The following is a 15,739-nucleotide window of genomic DNA, read 5'->3' as shown; positions in this document are numbered from 1 at the left end:
CTGCGATTGTGAAAGGTGTTATGTAAATACAGTTTGATTTTGTTCGTCTCATTTTTCACTCCGGCACAATCAACTTCAAACGGAGGTTCCATGGATTGCACAGACATAATAAAGGAATCAATTTTATCCAAGTCATCTAATTTGGCGGTTTTTGCAAATCTGAAGGAAATTGATACCGCAGCTATTTTCCAATTTTTCCCATCTAGTCACACGGGTATGTACAGAGCAATTCTTTGTTCATAAAAGCAGCCTTGTGCTCAACAACACAGCAGACTGATACCATCTCAAATCTAGATATCTCAACACGACGTGCCAGGCGAGAGATCTAAGCAACATCTCACTTCTTTGATCAACCTCCATCCTGGCTAATACATTTATAATAAGCACTGCAGTTCTTAATCTTTCCTTGAATCATTGAAGAGTTATCTTTCTCTGCTTCCGTTAGGGTAAAAATGCATACTCTATTGCCATCAATTGAAGTGAGCTTTTGAAGCGGAATTTAATCTGCATATGTTACTTACATCACACAATTAGCAGAGAGAATGAATTTCTACCACATTACCTCTTGATGCAAGTAAGTGGCAAACTCTGAATTTAAGAAGATAGACACAAAATGCTGGAGTAACTCAGCGGGCCAGGCAGCATCTCTGGAGAAAAGGAATAGGTGATGTTTCGGGTCGGAACCCTTCTTTAAGAAGACAGGTTGATTCTCTGTGACATACTTGTGAATCCATTATCCATGGCATCCATTACATGAGCAGAAGGGAACCTGGCAGGTTAATCTTAACATAAAAGTTATGCTACCCCAAATGTAGTGAAGAACATGGAACAGTACAGAATAGCAACCAACAATTTTGTGCCGAACATGAACTTCCTCAGCCTGCTCATGATTCATATCCCTCCATTCCCTTCATATCCATGAACCTATCTAAAAGCATTTTAAATGCTACTATCCTATCCACTTCAAACAGCACCCCTGGGTCCAACATCCAGGAACACACCACTCATCATCTGTAGAAAAAAAAAGCTTGCACTGCACATCTTCTTTAAACCTTCCCCATCGAACCTTAAAGCTATGCCCTTCGATATTTCTACCATGGAAAATGGTCTTGATGTCGACTCTATCTTTGCCTGTCTTAGGTTTATATCTTTCCTCTATATCAGGTCTCTCCTCAACGTCTGACACTCCAAATAAAACAATCCAAGTTTGCCCAATCTCTCCTTATGGCAAATTACCACTAATCCAGGCAGCACTGTAAACCTCTTCCGCACCCTCTCCAAAGCCTCCATGTCTTTCCTGTAATGGGGTGACCAGAACCTCATGCAGTACTCCAAATGCAGCCTAATCAAAGTCTTGTAGAGCTTCATCATGACTTTCTGACTCTGATACTCAAAACCTTAACCTATGAAGGCAAGCATGCCCTATGTTTTATTCAGCACTAACTACTTTTATTGCCACTTTCAGGGAGCTCTGGACTGGGGCGCCATGTTCCCTCCGTGCATCAATGCTGTTAAAAGTTCTTGCCATTAACTACATACCTTCCCCTCTTATTTGGCCTACCAAAGTGTAACACCTCACATTTGCTCAGATTTACTCCATTTGCCAATTCTCTGCCTATTTCTGCAGCTGATCCACATCCCGCTGTATACTTCGACAATCTTCCTCACTGTCCGCAACTCCAACCAAGTTTAGTATTGACTGCAAACTTACTAATCAACTCATCTACATTTACACCAGAGGTCCCAGCACTGATCCCTGTGGAACACCACTGATCAAATTATGATCACAGATCTTCAGTTGGAATAACACTCTTCCATCATAACCTTCTATGGTTAAACCAGGTCTGAATCCAAGTGAAAAACCCACCATGGATCTCATTCATCTTAATCTTCTGGATCAGCCTACCATGAGGGAATTTATCAAAAGCATTACTAAAATCCACATAGTCAACCTCCACTGCCCTAACTGCATCAGTCACCTTTGTCACGTCCAATGATTGAAGATTTTTGAAGTTATGCTAGCAATATACACTGATCTTGGGTGTAGAAAGTGACAAAACCTAGCCGTGAAATGGAGACTAAGGGTGCCATTTGAGTAGAGAAGAGGAGGAGTGAAGTGTAAAGCCAGGGGGAGGGGTATAGGTGGAAGGGGGATAGGGGATTGAAAAGAGTGGGGATTAAGGGAACTGAGGGACTTGGGGTAGGAGATAAGTGTACAAAGGAGGGGAAAAGAGCAGAGTAATCGAGAAACCATCTTGCTTACATCAAATCACACACCACCATGGGCATCACACTTGCCATTCTCCCACTCTTCTTGTTTCTACAGTTTCTTACCTTCACATAGTCTCTTATGCACATTGCCATAGTAACCTGGGCCGCAGTCAGAAACGCAGAGTGCATTCTTTAGGAAGGTAGTGCTGTCACATAGCTTGCACTGCAAGACATTGTCACATTCTAAACACCCAGCCAAACACTCTACAAGTTAGGGGAAAAGATGAAACAAATTAAAATGTTGCAATGGAGGTAAGCCACAACAATAAGTGAACACTGATATCCAGGTGACAGAACCACAGGCAATTCTCTTAGTTAATTGTCAATGTTTTGACAAAATTAAAATTAAAGAAAAAAAAAAGAAGAATATACTACCAATAAAATAATACTGAATGGCGCAGGAAATTATATTATCTTCATTTTGACCTCCAGTACCCAGATCTTGGATCTGGTCACAAACATAGAGAGCCATTTGACCTACTCCTGATTTTGCGCAGGGAAGACAATTCACTTTCATCTGTAAAAGATGAACAGCATCTCCGCAGGCAAGAGATGGTCTGATATCTGACACTCGTGTCACAATATTATTCTCTTTCACATCTGCCAGAGCACTGAATGTGAGTACAGTATCTAATATGAGGTTTGTTAACCAATACAAACCATGTGCCCTCTTCAGTATTTCCTGAGCACACCCAGCTCAGGTCCAAACTGGGCAATAGTGGCACAAACTACAGCAGCACAATAATAATAACATCATAGAATATAAAACAGTACAGCACAGGAACAGACCTTCGGCCCACAATGTTGTGCTGAACATAACGCAAAGTGAAACTGATCTCATCTGCCTGTACTATTCCTCTATTCCTTGCACCTTAATGTGCCAGTCTAAAAGCCTCTTAAAAGGCACTATAGTATCTGCCTTCACCACCACCCCAGGCAATGCGTTCCAGGCCCCTACCACTCTGTAAAACTTGCCCTGCACATCTCCATTAAACTTTCCCCCTCTAACCAAATAGCTATACCCTCTAGCATTGGACATTTCCACCCTGGTAAAAAGGTGATGACTGCCTATCCTATCCATGCCTCTCATGATAAGTGTATGAAAGGTCTTTGCACTAAAAACTATCAGCTTTCTTTATAGTAGTCATAGTCTCACCTGTACATTTTTGTTGTTTATGATCGGAGTGATATCTTCTCCCACAGTCACGAACACATTGTGTTCCCAACAGTAGATAAGGTGTGTCACATTGGCTGCACACGTCAGATCTGCTGCACTTCACACAACGATCATTACATCCTGCGGAACGCACAATTAATATAGTGATTCCACACCCTGATCCTAAATTCTGATTGCATGAAATACTGTTATGTTTACATTAATGGAAAGAACAATTAAATGCTAGTTAAATTCTTAATGCCTGCAGGAAATATTTACATATATTTCAGTAAGATGAATACTTATGCATCATATCTTCAAAACATTTGCTGCAAATGCGCAGCACTGGTAAACACTTTCTCTCTGGTCAAACCTATTCTAATTTTGTGTAGGATGAGGTTTAGATTTGTGGGAACAAAAGTATTTCTCATCACCTATTCCTAAAAACTCCTCATCAGCAGAAGACAAGGCTTAAAGGGGCTGTCCCACTGTACGAGCTAATTCAAGAGTTCTCCCGAGTTTCCCCTGATTCGAACTCGGAGAATTACGGTAACAGCCGCTCGCAGGTACTCGGAGCTCTCATGGATATTTTTTAACATGTTGAAAAATCTTCACGAGTCTTCCCGAGCTTACCGCGTTCGAGTACCTGCCGTTAGCGTTACGAGCCATTAAGAGACGTCCCGAGCACCGACGTACCCGCTACGTACATTCTACGTGCTTACCACAAGTTTGATTTTTTTTTTAAACTCGGGAGAGCTCTTGAATTACCTCGTACAGTGGGACAGCCCCTTTACTTTCTGATCTGTACAAGAGCTGTGGAAATTAACAAATCGCAAAAGTAATTAACTCTCAGACTACATCTGTAGAATAACTAATTTTAGCTCATGAAGGAACATATTTTGTAATTTTAATGGCTAATTATTCACTTAATTTGGCAAAAAATGATTGAGGGTCTAGAAATGTTTACCGCATAATACCCATATTTGCAGGTGCTAGATGACTGAATCAAAGTAAAAAAATCAATTTGCTAAATTTAGCCAACATTTCCTAGTGCACAGAGCTAATCATGGTAATCAGACCAGCTGATTCTGTGCTCAACACTGGCCTAAGGACACTGCTGAACACGCAGTGAAGTCAATTATCAGGCAATACACATTTGGCATTGTTGCTACAACATGGAGAGCAAATATGAGACAACAAAACATTGCTGCCTAAAGAGGGAAGGTTGAACTTCAGGATTTGAGGAACTGAGTTATTGGGAGAGGTTGGACTTTATTCCCTGAAGCATAGGAGACTGAGAGGGGTGATCTTATAGAGCTGTGCAAAATCATGGAGGTGAATGCACATAGTCTTCTTCCTTGGGTTGGAAAACCAAGAACAAGAGTGTATAGGTTTAAGAGAGAAGGAAAAGATTTAATAGAAACCTGAAGGGCAACATTTTCACACAGAGGATGGTGAGTATATGGAACAAAGAGGCAGGTACAATAAGAATATTTGAAAGACACTTCTACAGGTACATGGATTGGAAAGGTTTAGGGGGTTCAGTAAGACATGGGCAAATTGAAGTAGTTAGAAGGGCAATTGATGAGCATGAATGAGTTGGACTAAAGGGCCTATTTTGTGCTCTATGCTGCATGATGCGAAGGTCTGCTCAAGTGTCCCTTAAATGAACATTCCTTCCTGAATTATTCTTAGGCAGTCTACTGCAGGTGACGATGGTGAGTTATGTTTTGATGAACTGCTTGTATCTATATTTGGTGGGCGAGGCCTAATTTAGTTTAGTTTAGAGATACAGCACCGAACCAGCGATCCCTGCACACTTACACTATCCTACATACACTAGGGACAATTTACACATACACCAAGCCAATTAGCCAACATACCTGTACGTCTTTGGAGTGTGGGAGGAAACCGAAGATCCCAGAGAAACCCCACGCGGTCACGGGGAGAACATACAAACTCCGTACAGACAGCACCCGTAGTGGGCATCGAACCCGGGTACAAGCAAGCGCTGTAAGGCAGCAACTCTACCGCTGTGCCATCGTGCCACCTACTATTTGTTTTGGGGAAGAAGGGACCTCTCCTATTCTTGCTCTGGGTGATCACCTCTGCTCTCAGAGTCTCAGCTGAGTGCCAGGGAAGTAGGATATCTGATACTGAGCAAGTGCCATTACCCTTGGCAGCAGTGGATAAGATTCTGCCCCAGAACACTCAACAGAGACTCCTCTTGAGTGCCACTGCTGCAGTTGCTCACCCATGGAGGAATTATTGCACAGGAAAGCTCAGACTTCTACTATATGCAACTCCTATAATTAGGCACAGCTGAATGGTTGTCGTAATTTATGTCCAGAATGAAATTGTAGTGGTAAATCGCAGCCTCCTTAGCACATGTTTCGGTGAAACATACAATGCCTGGGTGAACTGATTGTCAAGGGCAAATAACAAATATGCTGGTAGTTCAGTGGAAAAATCATTAGTGCTGGATAAGTAACATCTCTTTTGGAGCAGAAGCCTTCCTGCTACACCTCTTTCATACTTCACATATTGTACAAATTACAGTGAGGACTCACGTATGCATTCTTCTCCTGCTTTGTAGAAGCCTGTTTTACATTGCGCCACACAGGAGCCCTCTTGCAAAGCATAGCCATCCATGCACTGAAGGCAGTCGGTCTTGAGAGATCCCTTACAAGCGTTGCAGCTCCAGTCACACTCTGTCAAAACAAAGAGCGTTAGTTTCTTTCAAGGTAACACATTTGCATTTTTAATGAAAAGATGTATAAAAAGGTTGTACTGTTTCAAAAGAGACTACAGCACAATGACAATGCCAGATGTGTATCCCACCTTGTGTGGTAGCTAAGTTGCCTTGCTAGCATAAACAGATCAGAGAATCTGCACCCTTCAGTGGAAAATGTACAGAGGCTTTTTGCCAAATCATACATCAGAATTGGAGGGAAAGATCTGGTAATGGTTTCTCTAATTGCTGTTGAAATACCGTGCAACATGTTTGATATACAGCATTAGAGCTGCAAGCCAAATCTGAGCACTCTTCTTGTGCAGAGCGTTTGCATTATAAAAGGGCTATATATAAACAACTATCAAACAATCTCCCAGACGAACTAGAGGACAAATGATCTAGGGAGACAGAGGAACTTGCATTAGGTGAGAAATGGTACTGGGTAGACTGATGGGACTGATAAATCTCCAGGGCCTGATGGTCTGCATCCCAGGGTAATCAAGGAGGTGGCTCTAGAAATCGTGGACGCACTGGTTAAGAAAGAACTGCAGATGCTGGAAAAATCGAAGGTAGACAAAAATTCTGGAGAAACTCAGCGGGTGAGGCAGCATCTATGGAGAGAAGGAATAGGTGACGTTTTGGGTCGAGACCCTTCTTCAGGCTGATGTCAGGGGGGACAGGAAAATGAAAGGAAGAGGCGGAGACGGTAGGCTTGTGGGAAAGCTGGGAAGGGGAAGGGGAAGGGAAGGAGGGAGAAAGCAAGGACCACCTGAAATTGGAGAAGTCAATGTTCATACCGCTGGGGTGTAAACTACCCAAGCGAAATACGAGGTGCTGTTCTTACAATTTACGCTGGGCCTTACTCTGGCAATGGCAGAGGCCCAGGACAGAAAGGTCGGATTCGGAATGGCAGGGGGAATTGAAGTGGTGAACCACCGGGAGATCAGGTTGGTTATTGCGAACTGAACTGAGGTGTTGGGCGAAGCGATCGCCAAGCCTGCGCTTGGTCTCACCGATGTAGAGAAGTTGACACCTGGAACAGCGGACGCAGTAGATGAGATTGGAAAAGATATAGGTGAACGTCTGCCTCACCTGGAAAGACTGCTTAGGTCCTTGAATGCAGTCGAGGGGGAAGTGTAGCATTTCCTGTGGTTGAAAGGGAAAGTACCAGGGGAGGGGGTGGTTTAGGTGGGAAGGGACAAATTGCCTCTTTTATTATAGACGTACAAGGGTTCCCCTCTTCTATTATAGATGAGGCTCTCACCAGGGTCTCCTCTGTATCCCGCAGTTCCGCTCTCACTCCCCATCCACCTACTCGTAACAAGGACAGAGTTCCCCTTGTCCTCACCTTCCACCCTACCAGCCGTCGCATACAATATATAATCCTCCGACATTTTCGCCACCTCCAACGGGATCCCACCACTGGCCTTTCCATCTCCTTCCATCTTTCCATCTCCTCCCCTTTCCGCAGAGACCGTTCCCTCCGTAACTCCCTAGTCAATTCGTACGAGAGTAGGAATAAACAGGTCCCTGTCAGAATGGCAGGCAGTGGCGAGTGGAGTGACGTAAGGCTCGATGCTGGAGCCGCAACTATTTACAATATATATTAATGATTTAGATGATGGGAGTAAAAGTAACACTAGCAAATTTGCAGATGACAGAAAGCTGGGTGGCAGTGTGAACTGCGAAGAGGATGCTAGGAGGTTGCAGGGTGACTTGGACAGGTTGAGTGAGTGGGCAGATGCAAGGCAGATGCAGTATAATGTAGATAAATGTGAGGTTATCCACTTTGGCGGCAAGAACAAGGAGGCAGATAATTATCTCAATGGTGTCAGAATAGGAAAATGGGAAGTGCAACTAGACCTGGGTGTCCTTGTACTCCAGTCACTGAAAGTAAACATGCAGGTACAGCAGGCAGTGAAGAAAGCTAATGGCATGTTGGCCTTCATAATGAGAGGATTTGAGTATAGGAGTAAAGAGGTCCTTCTGCAGTTGTACAGGGCCCTGGTGAAACCACATCTGGAGTATCGTATGCAGTTTTGGTCTCCTAATTTGAGGAAGGACCTCCTTGCTATTGAGGCAGAGCAGCGTAGGTTCACGAGGTTAATCACCGGGATGGCGGGACTGTCATATGAGGAAAGATTGGAAAGACTGGGCTTGTATTCACTGGAATTTAGAAGGATGAGAAGTATCTTATAGAAACTGGACTGGACAAACTAGATGCAGGAAAAACGTTCCCGATGTTGGGGGAGTCCAGAATCAGGGGCCACAGTCTAAGAATAAAGGGGAGGCCATTTAAAACTAAGATGAGAAGAAACTTTTTCACCCAGAGAGTTGTGAATTTGAGGAATTCTCTGCCACAGAAGGCAGTAGAGGCTAATTCACTGGATGAATTTGAAAGAGTTAGATAAGACCTCTAGGGGCTAGCGGAATCAAGGGATATGGTGAGAAGGCAGGCATGGGTTACTGATTGTGGATGATCAGCCATGATCACAATGAATGGCGGTGCAGGCTCGAAGGGCCTCTTCCCACACCTATTTTCTATGTTTCTATTTCTATCAGGAATGGACCCACAGTCAGCGTATCTTGGATGAATCTAATTTTAATGACTGCCTGTTCAGGTTTAAATACTTCAGGCCTGTAGGCTGCTGAAATCCAACTGCATTGACGATTAAGATGCACAATGCGACATTAACTTCAATGCAGACTGGAATGGAAGGTCAAATATTCATTTGTTCATAGCTGATAAATAGATCAATGGATAAATGCAGTGCTACGTCATACTCAGCCATGCACACATATAGGTCTGAAGTTTTCTGAGGAATTATTGATCACAGCGGCTGCAGCAGCAGAGGCAAAACCAATTGTTGGAAAATGAGAATGTGTAGATTTCAGAGGAAGGCAAATATCAATTACACACCCAATGGCGCCTCAAAACCAGGGTGTCACTGGTCAAAATTACAATAGGAGAATCTGTTGAAACATCATCATAGAGTCATAGAGTCATACAGTGTGGAAGCAGGCCCTTCGGCCCAACTCGCACACACCGGCCAACAATGTCCCAGCTACACTAATCCCACTTGCCTATGCTTGGTCCATATCCTTCCAAATTTGTCCTATCCATGTTCTCACTGTTTCTTAAACGATGGAATAGTCCCAGCCTTAACTACCTCCTCTGGCAGCTTGTTCCATACACCCACCACTCTTGATCTTGTACACCTCTATAAGATCACCCTTTATCCTCATGCGTGCTAAGGAATAGAGACCCAGCCTACTCTACCTCTCCCTATAGCTCACACCCTCTAGCCCTGGCAACATCCTCTTAAATCTTTTCTGAACCCTTTCAAGCTTTCCAATATCTTTCCTACAACATGGTGCCCAGAACTGAACACAATATTCTAAATGCGGTCTCACCAACGTCTTATACAACTGCAACATGACCTTCCAACTTCTATACTCAATACTCTGACTGATGAAGACCAAAGTGCCAAAAGCCTTTTTGACCACCTTATATACCTGCGACTCGACCTTCAAGGAACCATGCACCTGCACTCCTCGATCCCTGTGATCTACAACACTATCCAGAGGCCTACCATTTACTGTGTCGGTCCTTGTTCAACGTCCCAGAATGCAACACCTCACACTTCTCTATACTAAATTCCATCAACCATTCCTCCGCCCACCTGGCCAATCGATCCAGATCCTGCTGCAATCGTTCACAACCATCTTCATTATCTGCAAAACCACTAACTTTTGTATCATCAGCAAATTTGCAAACCTTGCCCTGTATGTTCTCATCCAAATCATTGATGTAGATGACAAACAGTCATCTTGTGTTGTGTTAGACCCTTCCTCTCTTTAGTCACACTACATCAAACCAACCTTACCAAACCAGGATGAGGGGCAGGAGAAGAGGGCTGCAACAGCTAATAGGATAATGCTTTTTCAAAAGAATCCACCCCTCCTTCAAATAAAATCATAGAGAGTTGTACAGCATGGAAACAGGTCATTCAACCCACATTTTCCATGTCAACCAAGCAAGCATATTGGGCTGGTCTCATTTACCTGCATTTGGCTCCTCCGAACAAAAAATCAGTCTAAATGTGTTTTAAAACTCGTAAATGTAACCGCTTCTTGCTACATCTGGCAGCTCATTCCAGATCTGGTTATCCCTCTGAACCATATAAATCCCAATGTGAGACAACTTAAATATCGCCCTTCACCCTAAGCAGATGCTCTCTAGCTTTTGAACCCTCTACCCAGGGAAAGAGACCGAGAGTGTTCATTTTATCCATGTCCCGCATGATCTTGTACACCTTAAAAAGGCCATCACTCAGTTTCATAAATTCATTTGTTATAGGAGCAGAAATAGGCCATTCAGCCCATCAAGTCTACTCCTCCATTCAATCATAACTGATTTATCTTTCCCTCTTAAAACCGTTCTCCTGCCTTCTCCCCATAACCCCTGACACCCATATTAATCAACTACTAACCCATGCTATCTGGTACTAACCTCTTATGCTACAAAGTAAAAGGCCCCAGCCTAACCAACCTTTCCCTACAACTCAAGCCTGAAAGCCCAGGTAACATTCTGGGGAATCTATTTTGCAACATCTCCGACTCAATGACATCCTACCTAGAGCTGGGCCACCAGAACTACACACTGTCTCACCAACGACTTGTACAGCTGCATAATGACGTCCCAACTTTTGTATTCAATATCCTTCTCAATGAAAGCAAGCATGTCAGGCGTTATCTTCCCAATACCTACATGAAGGTACAAAATCTAAACGCCCAAGGGGCAAATCTTCACTCCAGTCTAATATACAATGATTCAATATCTTATGATTTAATAAAATAAGCTATTATTGAACAATTGGCTAAAGTAGTCAGATAAGTGACCATGATTTGTGCACCGAGGCCAAGATTTAATTTGGTTGTCAAAGATTATCCAATCTGATTTAAATGTAACATAGATGAATCAACATGAAATCTATAGTGATCACATCAAGTGACATAAGATTGAACCTCAAACTGTAATAATTCAATTCACTTTGGAAACAGCTTCCTTCCACTGCAGTTCTTACAATGTATTTTATACTCTGCCAACTGAATGTTGATATATTCCCCGTCTGCACACGGTGGAGTAAATATAGCATGTGCACATTTCAGCTTGATGCACTGGATTTATTAACGAGTAAACAAATAAAAGTATGAACAATAACAAAGACAGTTCAGGCAAAAATGGACAATAAAATATTGAATAATTAATGAAGATAACAATATTCAGAGCCACGACACCAAACATGAATAAGACGAAGTGCACACTTAGCCCCAAAAGAAAATTACTGACGTCACTGTACAAATCTCAGACACAATTATGTTTTTGGCACTCAACAATAAATTCAGATATGAGTGCTTTCATTAAGATTAAACACCACTAAATACATTAAAAACCCAAAATAATCATGTATTTTCCTATAACATTAGGCCATCTAATCAACCAAGTTAATGAAACATATGGATTTCAAATATTTTTGAGAAAGTTAACACTGAGCCCTGTGTCAGGAAAAGTCAACTTTGTAATTTGTTTTTATTTTAAGCTTCCCCAATTCTTGTCAAAACAAAACGTAATTTAAGGCCATTTCAAGCAGCATTACTCTTAAACCAAATGTAGCACATGTCTCCAAGGCCATTAGACCTAGCAGCTACCAATCTAATATATTTGCAATACTCCTTGATTTCTATGGAAGGATTTCACAATCCCCATGCTACAACCTGCTTTTCTTTTCTACACTGCATGAAATAAGCTGGATGTACTCTAAATCACAAGGGGACTCCCAGCAAGCCAGGAATTCTACTCCACAATGCCTTAATCATTCTGAAAAGACAGCAGAGTCTAGAACACTGACTGGCATCAATCTCTCTTCATAGCAACACTCACACTTAAATATTCACCATTGTGTATTGGTATTCAAGTACATTTCTCAAATTGCTTACAAGTATATACAATTCTTCCTTCACTGAAGTGAGTTACAACACATAGCTACAGACAATTCCATATTAAGAATCTTTTTTTTAATTCCTCTTGTTCACCATAGTACACCAGAGGACTCAACAATGGAATTGAGTACCTCCTTCACAAGTCAGCATCATACCACAAACATTTTTTGATTTTTAACTCCTTTCAGATTTAAAAAAAAGGAATAAACAATTGTAATAAAGAAATTCCGAGCTGGGAACAAAGTGATTATATCTGTCAAGCTTACCTCGGCAAATTCCTGTAGTGTAGTCAATGTAATACTGCTGGGCACAGATCTCATATTGACATTCTCCAAAGAGTAACACTTTAGATGGGTCTTTGCAGGACAAACAAGCTGAATTTGACTCACAGGTCAAACATTGGCCACTGCAGACTAAGAGTCAAGAGAAATAAATCTATTATATTTATTTCACCCTGCAAAAACAAGTTGTAATGTCACATTTTCCATTTTCCATAATAGGTTACAATTAGCCATCTATCTGTTGTTTGATTATGAACTTACATTTGCCACGCAGCCGCCTGCAAATGTCAAAACAAATGTCCCACTAAGGCGACCTAATTTGCGAGTTTAGAAGTTTGCGCTCGCCACAAACTCGCAGCATAATAATAATAATAATAATAAATTTTATTTATGGGCGCTTTTCAAGAGTCTCAAGGACACCTTACAAAAATTTAGCGAAATTTAGAGGAAAAACATGTAAGGGGAATTAAATAAATAGTAGAGACATGACTAATACACAAAGTAAAGACAGAATACAATTCAAAACACAATATGAGGCAATTAATGCACAGATGAAAAGGGAGGGGGACGTGGGGCTAAGGATAGGCAGAGGTGAAGAGATCGGTCTTGAGGCGGGACTGGAAGATGGTGAGGGACACGGAATTGCGGATCAGTTGGGGGAGGGAGTTCCAGAGCCTGGGAGCTGCCCTGGAGAAGGCTCTGTCCCCAAAACTGTGGAGGTTGGACTTGTGGATGGAGAGGAGACCGGCTGATGTGGATCTGATGGACCGTGAGGGTTGGTAGGGGGAGAGGAGGTCAGTGAGATATGGGGGGGCCAGATGGTTGAGGGCTTTGTAGGTGAGGATCAGGATTTTGTAGGTGATCCGGTGGGAGATGGGAAGCCAGTGAAGTTGTTTGAGGACTGGAGTGATGTGATGCCAGGATTTGGTGTGGGTGATGAGTCGGGCGGCTGCGTTCTGGACCAGTTGTAGTCGGTTGATGTAGGTGGAGCTGATGCCAAGGAGAAGTGAGTTGCAATAGTCCAGTCGGGAGGAGATGAAGGCATGGATGAGTCTTTCAGCAGCGGGAGGTGTGAGAGAGGGTCTGAGTTTGGCGATGTTGCGGAGATGAAAGAAGGAGGTTTTAATGACATGGCGGATGTGAGGTTCAAGGGAGAGGGTGGAATCAAAGATCAAGGTTGCGGGCCTGGGGAGATGGGGAGACAGTGGTGCCGTCGCTGGTGAGAGTGGGGTTATTGATTTTGCTGAGTGTGGCTTTGGAGCCTATGAGGAGGAATTCTGTCTTATCGCTGTTGAGTTTGAGGAAGTTATGTTGTATCCAGGTTTTTATAGCTGACAAACAGGAGTTGATATGGGAGAGGGGGGGGTTGTGGAGGGATTTGGTGCCGAGGTAGATCTGGGTGTCATGATGGTGGACACTTGGTCCTAGGAGGTCACTGTAACTCTCCTTCATGCTCGAGAGAAGTTCCCACATATTCGCGGTCGAGGAAAATGTTTCAATATGCTTGAAAATTTTCCGCGAGTAAAAATTGGTCGGCGTGGTTCTTTTGAACTCGTTGTGCAGTGGTAGTGGGGTCGCCATGTAGTTATAGGTAGTCGAGGTAGCTGTAGGAAATCTCCTTTGTTGACGGGGCATTTTAATTGGCTCATTGGGAAAAAAAAACATAAGCACGAGTTTTCAGAACCAAGAAAAACCGACCGGTAATGTTAAATGCCCGCTAAACTTTATTAAAAGTTGTCTGGCTTCTTATAAGTGTCTCCACTCCTGCTTTCCCCTTCTCCCCCTAGCACACCCCCCCCCCCCCTTCCCTGACCCCCGCCTTTGCAGTGTGTGTGTGTGTGTGTGTGTGTGTGTGTGTGTGTGTGTGTGTGTGTGTGTGTGTGTGTGTGTGTGTGTGTGTGTGTGTGCGCAAGCGCGCGCTGACGGTCGATCCAGCTCGCGGTTTCATCGCTAACGGTCGATCCAGCTCGCGGTTGTTCAGGCGAGTGCCCTTGAGCTTGAAGGTCGAAGACAGTTGCTGAAAAGTCGCGTAAGTGGGCCAGGCCCTTTACAGCATCAGAGATTCGGGTTCGATCCTGACTATGGATGCTGTCTGTACGAAGTTTTTACATTCTCCCTGTGACCACGTGGGTTTTCTCCGGCAGCTCCAGTTTCTTCCCACACTCCAAAGACGTACAGGTTTGTAGGTTAATTGGCGTGGTAAATTGTAAATTGTCCCTAGTGCATATAGGATAGTGTAAATGTGCGGGGATCACTGGTCGGCGCGGGCATGGTGGGCCGAGGGGCCTGCTTCCGTGCTGTATCACTAAACTAAACTAAACAACTGGAGAATCAGTATTGAACTTATCAAATGGTTAAGATTAAGCAAGTTAGTACTGCAGCAAAATGATCACTAAGGTTCAAACCATTTTCCAAAACTAACACAAATATAATCAAAGCATAAGCCTAACTGAGATCAAATCGGCTTGCTAATGTTTAAACTGAAATAAAACCATATGTTTAAGAAGGAACTGCAGATGCTTGAAAATCATCTACCTAAGAAATAAAACTAAATGCTTAAGAACTCTACAATGTCAGTGTTATTTTAGAGTTGTTTGGTGGCAATCTAAATAAAATATGTAACATCTGTCTGAAATTCAAACAATTACATAAACTGATGCCTCTCCCGTCAAAAGAGCTTTTTAAAAAAGGACACATTTCCAGTATCAAACACATCCCGTTTCCTTATTAAGAGTATGTGTTAATGAGACAACGCGGTAACATTCTCAAACGGTTATCAAGGGAATTTTTTTTTCAATTTGTGATTGAGTTATTTTGAGTACAATGACTAAAGGGCCTATCCCACCAGCATGCGATAGCATGCGTCTAGCATGACCAAACGTGGTCGCTTGAGGCGTACGGCCTCACGGGGCCGGTCCCACTTCGATCGCGGGAGGCGTATGGAGTTGTGCGGGGCTGGTCGCAACATCGCGCGGGGCTCCAAAAATGTTGCACTGTCCGAAAATCCCGCGCGACAACGGCCTGTCGGCCCGCAGCCACATTGAGGCCGTACGCAGCGTCTCGACGGCCGTACGCAGCATCTTGACGTTGTACGCAACGTCATGACGCCGTACGCAGCATCTTGACGGTGTACGCCTAGCGCGTGGCGTTGCGCTATGACGTCACCGCCCGGCGTGCCGTTGCGCGATGAGGTCACCGCCCGACGCCGTGCGACGTCCAAATTCAGTCGGCCTGCCTCCTGCCAAGCTCATTGGTGAGTTTGACGTAAATTACGTCACGCGCAAACTTTGCACG

General features: G+C 43.4%; 1 protein-coding gene across 2 annotated transcripts in view; it reads right to left on the bottom strand.

The window, feature by feature from the left end:
* fras1 (Fraser extracellular matrix complex subunit 1) overlaps positions 1-15,739 on the bottom strand; it is a 518,669-nt gene that overhangs the window by 185,278 nt on the left and 317,652 nt on the right. For both annotated transcript variants that reach the window (XM_033023871.1, XM_033023878.1), the window contains exons 23-26: positions 12,431-12,577; positions 5,998-6,138; positions 3,428-3,568; positions 2,335-2,475 (exon numbers count right to left, since the gene is read on the bottom strand). In XM_033023871.1, the coding sequence (XP_032879762.1) occupies positions 2,335-2,475; positions 3,428-3,568; positions 5,998-6,138; positions 12,431-12,577 (570 nt within the window). The remainder of the gene's footprint in view (positions 1-2,334; positions 2,476-3,427; positions 3,569-5,997; positions 6,139-12,430; positions 12,578-15,739) is intronic.

Source organism: Amblyraja radiata, chromosome 1 (assembly GCF_010909765.2).
Source record: "Amblyraja radiata isolate CabotCenter1 chromosome 1, sAmbRad1.1.pri, whole genome shotgun sequence".
NCBI classification, from domain to species: Eukaryota; Metazoa; Chordata; class Chondrichthyes; order Rajiformes; family Rajidae; genus Amblyraja; species Amblyraja radiata.
The sequence above is the reverse complement of the archived record's forward strand: the minus strand, read 5'-3'. Positions and strand labels throughout refer to the sequence as shown.